This window comes from Eleginops maclovinus, chromosome 2 (assembly GCF_036324505.1).
Source record: "Eleginops maclovinus isolate JMC-PN-2008 ecotype Puerto Natales chromosome 2, JC_Emac_rtc_rv5, whole genome shotgun sequence".
Lineage (NCBI taxonomy): Eukaryota > Metazoa > Chordata > Actinopteri > Perciformes > Eleginopidae > Eleginops > Eleginops maclovinus.
Window position 1 is genome coordinate 14,148,978 of NC_086350.1, and position 7,172 is coordinate 14,156,149.

Below are 7,172 nucleotides of genomic sequence, written 5' to 3' on the forward strand. Positions count from 1 at the left end.
TAACACTTTACTTGAATGGGTGTTCATAAGACTGACATAACATTGTCATAACCATGACATGATACCTGTCATAAACATTAATGAACACTTATGACAGTTGTTGTTAAGTGTCATTCGGTAAGTTATGTCACTTTTGATGCAAGGGTGACATTGTTTGAGATGTCCTTGTTATGACAACTTGACATAAACCAAGACAACAAAACCTGTCATAAACATGTCATAGCAGACCTAACTGTCAAACTTAAGAAAAACGTTTAGCTTGATATCTTAGCGCGACATTAACGACATCTTAATGAAAAGGACAACATTTATGACACAATTGTAATGGTTTTGTGACAGCGAGTGTCAAAACCATCCATATATCTTGGTTTAATGTCGCGCTAAGATATCAAGCTAAACGTTTTTCTTAAGTTTGAAAGTTAGGTCTGCTATGACATGTTTTGTTGTCTTGGTTTATGTCAAGTTGTCATAACAAGGACATCTCAAACAATGTCACCCTTGCATCAAAAGTGACATAACTTACCGAATGACACTTAACAACAACTGTCATAAGTATTCATTAATGTTTATGACAGGTGTCATGTCATGGTTATGACAATGTTATGTCAGTCTTATGAACACCCATTCAAGTAAAGTGTTACCGTGTTTTCTCTAACAGTAGGGTTATAAGCTATTTACCAATAACTATTTGAGTCATTACTATCGTATTGCATTATTGTGCAGTATCTTTCATTATTTTCTCGGCCATCACTTCTAAACAAACGTTGTTGTCCATTATCACCATATGATGATGGTGGTACTATGTCATAGAACTATGCATCATCCGCCAAAACCTTTGGGTTTAAATTGGACTGATAAACTCAGAAGAGACCTATTCATCTTTTCTTTTGTCTAAATCTATATCTACTTTGTTTTGTTTATTTTATATTGACAAGACTTGTGTAAATAATTCATCTTCCCACTTCACTATTTTCAGAATTACTCTTAATAACATTCCATATAATAAACAAGGAGAAATATCTAATTCTGTCGGAACAAGAAACTCTGTATTTTTCATCAGCAAAATGTATCAACTGTTATTTTGTTTGTTTTTTCAAATCTTAGGAGCAAGACGGAATCGAAACAGAGACCATAAAAGAAAGAAAGGTCTCCAAAGCAGAGGAGCATGAGGAAGATCAACCCCATATTTTACCTATATCCCAGGAATTTAAGGATAATCAGGTGGTTAGTGAAACAAGTTCAAATTATTTAAATACAGATACAGCTGCTACAGAAAAGGAGGAGGTAAAAGCTGAGAGAAGACGCCTAAGCTTTCAACCAATGGTTGAAAGCAGTGACAGTGAGCTCACACCTTCACCCAAAGTCCAGAGGAAAAAGTTGGCGGTCAGCAATTTGTCATCCAGCAGTGAGGACATTAAAACTGAAAGTGCTGACTATGACTCTATGGATGATGAAGAATTCATCCGCAAGCAGATAATGGGTATGGGTGATGAAGAAAAAATCTCTCTTTCAGAAGATGAGAAGGTAAAGAATTTGGCAGATGAGGAAGTTATCCAAGAGGTTGAGCTTGAAAATGCTTCAGTCACAGCAAAATCAACCGCCACAGCAACTACTCAAGATTCTCCTGAAAGAACTACTTTCAAAACAGCTTTACCAGTCATGAAACAAAGACAAAGTCCTGATGAAGAAGTAGAGAGCATCACAGAATCCCTGTCAAAGGGATCATCTAGTGTCCAGGTCTCTAGCTTTACACCAGGATCGTCACCCACTTCAGCATCATCTATAGAAGAGGACAGTGATAGCAGCCCTAGTCACAGGAAAGTCAGTGGGGACAAACATCATCGCAAGGGTAAGCACAGGCAGTCAACCCAGCCTCTCCCCACCATTGAAGATTCCTCTGAGGATGAGAAGATAAAGGAGGTGGCGAAGTCTAGGAAGGACAAAGATGAACTTAAAGCCCAGGGCCCACTTCCATCTCCAACTGCCTCCTCTACAGAGAATCTGAGACAGGTCTCTCTAACTGATGAAACTAGTAGAACATCTGGGTCTGAGTACTCTGCCAGTTTAGAATCAGAGCCAGAGGCTATGCGAGCTGTACAGAGAGGACGTAAGCCTTCCATAACAGTGATACCATACACCCCATCTGATCCATATATTGAAAAGCATACTGTGATAAAATCTTTGAAAAGTGCAGAAGAAGCATATGAGGAAATTATTCAAAAGACAAAAGCTATTCCAGGGGAGAGTCCTCCTGATATTGAACCACTCTATGGAGGAATGGCAATAGAGGACTATCTTTATGAATCCTTAGTTGAGGAGCCTGAAATTAAGATCGGTGAATCTCAAGAGGAAGACGTCTATCAGGAAACAAGCTCTGAATGTCTCATAAAACTCAGATCTCCAGAGGAGGTTTATGAGGAGATGATGCAGAAAAAAAGAGAACTTATGATGATAGAGCAGGAGTTTCAACAGTCCCAGACTGCCATGGGATCTTCCTCATCAGGGGCTTCGGTCACTGTGCCTTCCTTGATTGCTGAGACCTGTGTGGTTACCATGGCAATGGAAGAGACAGCCGTCACTGGAAAAATGAATATGCCTCTTACATTCAATGAATATTCTAGTGAACTGACATTAAAGAAAAAGAAAAGGCCAGCGCCACCACGTCCCTCTGAACCCCCTAAGCGCTCAGAGGTAACTGTTGTTACTATTACACCCGGTGTATCTATTGGTTTTGTTAGGCCTATGGTTCCTCAAGATCCTGCACTGAGAAAAGCATTGTTCCCCATACCGGATCTAAAGATCACCCAGTGTTCATCTGGGGAAGAAGAGGATGACAGCCTTGCAGAAGAATATGGTGTCGGTATTTCCTCTGACATTACCCCAAGCGATGACTCTGAGACTAAAGACGATGCATCCATAAGCCCACCTTTGTCGGAAACTACTGATATGGAGCCTATCTGTGTGGTCTGTGAAATTCCAGAGCCAAAACCCATTCCAACTCCAATATTAGCCCCAGAACTTACATCTACACCCTCCCCCACATCACCAATGTCAGTTCCAACTTCACCAGCTACTCCGGATTCCAGTTTGGCTTCTAATGCTACTTCATCATCCTCATTCCAGGCTCAAACACCTCTTTCATCAGAATCAACTCCACTGTCTACACCAACACCTCCAACTTCATGTGCAACTCAATCTCCCCGAGAGAACTCATCCCCATCACCTGCCCAAATTGCAGAAGAACCGCCTAGTGGGGGCTCAGTCTCTCATCCAACTCAAGACACAGTTATAGTTACAATTCCAGATGTGGTGTGTGATCCATACAAAGCTCAAACAACTGAAGCAGTCCAAACAAAAGCTTCTGCAACTGCAGCCTCAACCCAAGCCGTAGTGGGGAAGTCTATTCCTTTACCTGTTGTGGTTCAAATGCCAGACTTGGTTTCATCGCCTTTTCAGGTCCCGATCAAAGCTCCGGCTGTTATACAGGTCTCAGCTCAAAGTCCAGAACCTGTTGTTGTCTCAGCTCTACCTACAACTCTAGTAACAGTAACACCTGTTGTAGTCTCCAATCCAGATTCAACCACAGTCCAGAAGATGCCAGACTTGGTGTCAACTACATCTAAAATCTCTGCACAAACCCCACTGCCAGCACTTGTACCTACCCGAGCTCAAGTCCAAACCAAAGTGGTCCCTCTACAAGCAGGCGTCACATCAATAAGCCCTGTAATCCCAACTACAGCTCAGGTGTCTGCAGGATCAACGACTATAACTAAAAAGAAGGTTCCACCCCCTCCACCCCCTCGGTCTACATCAGTGTCATTGCCAGAGCTGCCAATTGTAAAAACTGTTCAACATGTTACCCCTACTATGACCACAACACTAGCTAGGGGAGCCACAGTTGCTGGCCAGCCAATGCAGTCCATAGTTGTGGATATACAGCCAAGAATGGATGAGATGCAGCCCGATAGCGCAGGTGTACCTCAAATAGTGACCCCAACCAGACAAGGGCACGTTGTCATCATAGTGCCGAGTGTAGAAAATATATCTCTGCTTGGAAAAACCCCACAAGATTTAGCTAGCACAGAGTCAATACATGCTGCTGCTTCTCTGCCACAAGGTAGTGAAAAAGCTTCAGAAATACCCAGCACAGATATAGCTTCATTATTAACTAAGGTGTCAGCAGTGCCAGTAGCTTCAGCTCCACCACTTCCGCCTAAACCTTTGGCTGGGGCAAATGTTGTAGAGACAGTAGAAATACCTGTAGCAGGTATAACTCCACCACTTCCTATCACATTACCCAAACCAAGTGTTTATCCAAAACCACTGGTTCCAACTGCAGTGACAACTGGTATAACAACAGTAGGACACGTTTTTGATACAACTGGTCCTTGTCAAATTGCCAAGCCTCCTCCTCCCATACCACCTAAGCCTGTATCAATTCCAGCTGGACTGGTTTTCAGCCACAAACCAGGAGAAAGTGTCAAGCCACCTCCTCCCTATGTGGCCCATAAAGCTGCAACACTACCCAGGGCTAAAGAACCTCCAAATGCTCTCTCACTTAGCCTGACAAGACCTGTTGAATCTAAGTTGGGAGCTACGTCCCCTAAATCACCTTTGTCTCCTAGACACGCCAAAAGTTTGCAAACCTACGTCGTAATAACACTTCCATCTGAACCTGGCTCCCCAACAGAGGTTATAACAGTCCAGGCACCTGTAAGACGGAGCTCCATCCCATCTACACAAGTGTCTGGGGTACGGACAACACCTTTGGAGCAAAAAACACCAATTGAAGCATTCTCAGCACAGGCTACAATAAGAAGAGCCTCTGTCCCTGTTGTTAGGCATCCACCTCCAATAACCATAGCTCCAACTGCGGCAGTAGAGCAAGTGACAACCTCTGGAGGAATGGCTAATCAAGTGCAAGCCAGGAGAGGCGATATGCCTTCTGGGGAGTTTGCACCATGTTTTGCTGATGTCGTAGTAGTGTCATCAAGTCAGGAAACGTCTATTCAGGCACAAAGTGTACCTCTCCCAATTAAAAAACCATATGTGCCGATTACTCAGCCACTGATACCTGATAAAACAATGGATGAAGTCATCTTAACAACCCAAGAGCATAACGTTCTTTTTCAACCACTAACAGTCCAAGCAAGAGCCCAGTCAATGCCTACAAAGGTCACAACAGTGCCACCAGAGGTTTCCGCTGAAGCTCTAGTTCCTCAGGCCCCTATACCAACTGTACCTGTGCAGCCACAGCCTCTTACAGAAGTTGTATCTGTACCACTGCAGCCTGAAGTACCAGTAGTTCCCGAAACTAGGGCAGTGGCAGTAACCTCAAATGTTCTTTATCCACAATTTGCAACTCAAATTGAAATGCCCCAAAATGAACAGGATGTGCCTTCTCATGTCATAGTCACTGAGAGAGTTATGTTAAGATCACCAGTAATAGGAGTGAATCATCTAATTTCTTCTCAACAGCAACTTACACAGATTGAAGCTACAGAGCAAGTATTGCCTTCCATTTATAACTATGCTTACGCCATTACTGAATATCCATCAGTACCACAAACTGATCAGCCTGTAGAAGATTTGCCTCTATTGACAGAGCAGCTATCTTCGCAGCACCCATTGCCCCCAGCTGAAAAGTTGACCCTCCCTACCAAGTTTGAAATACCTACAGAGGTGATAACAACTGACACTGCTATTAGTATACCAGGAGTAGCAACAGTATCTCCAGTACCCCATTCTGTACCTCAATATGTTGAGGTTACCCCAACACCGCAAGAGAATAACTCAATGCAACTGACTACAGTTTCTAAAACTCCTACAATTGGTGAAGTAACACCTGAAGTTTCAGTTCTTGTAATGGAAGTCCGACCAATGGCAGTAACACAAGAAGTACCTCATGTTACTCATATTCCACAAGCCTATGGAGAAGTAACATCCTCATTCATGTCACATTCATCGCCATTACTGGAGGTCATAGCAATGCAGCCTGATCATGATACACTCACAGAGATCATAACAAAGGATGTTTATGAAGGTGCTTCATTGCCATCATCAGTTTTGCATCCACTAGTGGCCAGGATGCCAGTTGGAGTTGTTTCAAATGAGGGAACCACCAGTGGAATTTTGACATCTGTATCTTCCATAGTACAGCCAACTTATAGCACAAGTGAAATGTTTACCTATCCAGCAGAATATGAAACACCTACACAGCTGCTTACAACTGTGGCCTTTGCTACCCCAAGGGGTGAATCTATAACCATGCAGCAATCATTACCAATGCAACATGTAGTGAACATGCCAGCTGAAAAAGATGTTGCTTTTGGTCATTATGCAGTTCAGGTCCCCTACAGGAGAGAATCTATTCATTCAACAGAACAAAGACCACAGGTATTAACTTATTCATCAGAATATGACCATCCTCTGGAGATAATAACCACTGAAGCATATACTGGGAGAAGATCAATCCCCACTGCACAGGACATTCCATATGGTGTGTCTGTTGCTCCAGTTACTATAACTAAGATTCAGCAAGAGTCTATTGAGAGCCAAGAGATTCGAGGACCGGAAAAGGTTGTCTCCAGTATGAGTCACATGATTTCTTCTTCAATTTCCACTTCAGGCCAACCTCCTGAGCGCCTGCCTAGCCTGGTCACTCAGGTGTTTACCACTGAGGTCCAGAGAACCACTGTCTCCGTTGTTCATGAAAGACTTCCAGAATTCCCTCAATCCAGTGTAGAAATCACTATACAACCAGATGTAGCTCAAATCCAACCTCTGTCAAAACACAACGGTAAGATAATCTACCCTGGTGATGTTATGGATTTACGAACAATGAAGGTTGGCATAAAGATGACAGAACTGGGCATGGACCTGACACCACCAGATTCATGTCGACAGTCTTTTTCAAGTGACTCAAGTGGGCGTCAAATCACAGCAGTGCAGCCTGAGATAGTCAATCTTAGTTCAGAAATCACACCTGCAACAACGCTGTCTGTGGTCACTGACAGCATCACAATAGTGACATGCACAGCAACCATTGCCTCATATAACAACACTCCAGCAGAGAAACCACTGGATTTGCAGGGCCCTGTTACATCATTGCCTCTGTCTCTCACTACATACAAATCATTTGAACCACTGGCTCAGATTGTATATAGACCTGT

At 43.1% G+C, this 7,172-nt stretch overlaps 2 protein-coding genes across 2 annotated transcripts; both read left to right on the forward strand.

Annotated features, from left to right (window-relative positions):
• The first annotated feature begins 1,320 nt into the window (after positions 1 to 1,320).
• On the forward strand, positions 1,321 to 3,098 carry LOC134879962 (protein piccolo-like). Its single transcript, XM_063906578.1, has 3 exons — positions 1,321 to 2,691; positions 2,800 to 2,930; positions 2,981 to 3,098. The coding sequence occupies exons 1-3, from the start codon at positions 1,321 to 1,323 to the stop codon at positions 3,096 to 3,098; spliced, it is 1,620 nt and encodes a 539-aa protein (XP_063762648.1).
• An 847-nt stretch (positions 3,099 to 3,945) lies between these two features.
• LOC134879969 (protein piccolo-like) lies at positions 3,946 to 4,913 on the forward strand. Its single transcript, XM_063906591.1, has 2 exons — positions 3,946 to 4,752; positions 4,842 to 4,913. The coding sequence occupies exons 1-2, from the start codon at positions 3,946 to 3,948 to the stop codon at positions 4,911 to 4,913; spliced, it is 879 nt and encodes a 292-aa protein (XP_063762661.1).
• Positions 4,914 to 7,172: the final 2,259 nt, after the last annotated feature.

Excerpts from the sequence above, each read along its gene's own strand:
- LOC134879969 (XM_063906591.1), top strand. The coding sequence starts at position 3,946 with ATGGATGAGATGCAGCCCGATAGCGCAGGTGTACCTCAAATAGTGACC. Across the intron at positions 4,753-4,841 it reads CATCTACACAAGTGTCTGGG|GCATCCACCTCCAATAACCA; the intron begins GTACGGACAACA and ends CCCTGTTGTTAG.
- LOC134879962 (XM_063906578.1), top strand. The coding sequence starts at position 1,321 with ATGGTTGAAAGCAGTGACAGTGAGCTCACACCTTCACCCAAAGTCCAG. Across the intron at positions 2,692-2,799 it reads AACCCCCTAAGCGCTCAGAG|ATCACCCAGTGTTCATCTGG; the intron begins GTAACTGTTGTT and ends CCGGATCTAAAG. Across the intron at positions 2,931-2,980 it reads GCATCCATAAGCCCACCTTT|AGCCAAAACCCATTCCAACT; the intron begins GTCGGAAACTAC and ends GTGAAATTCCAG.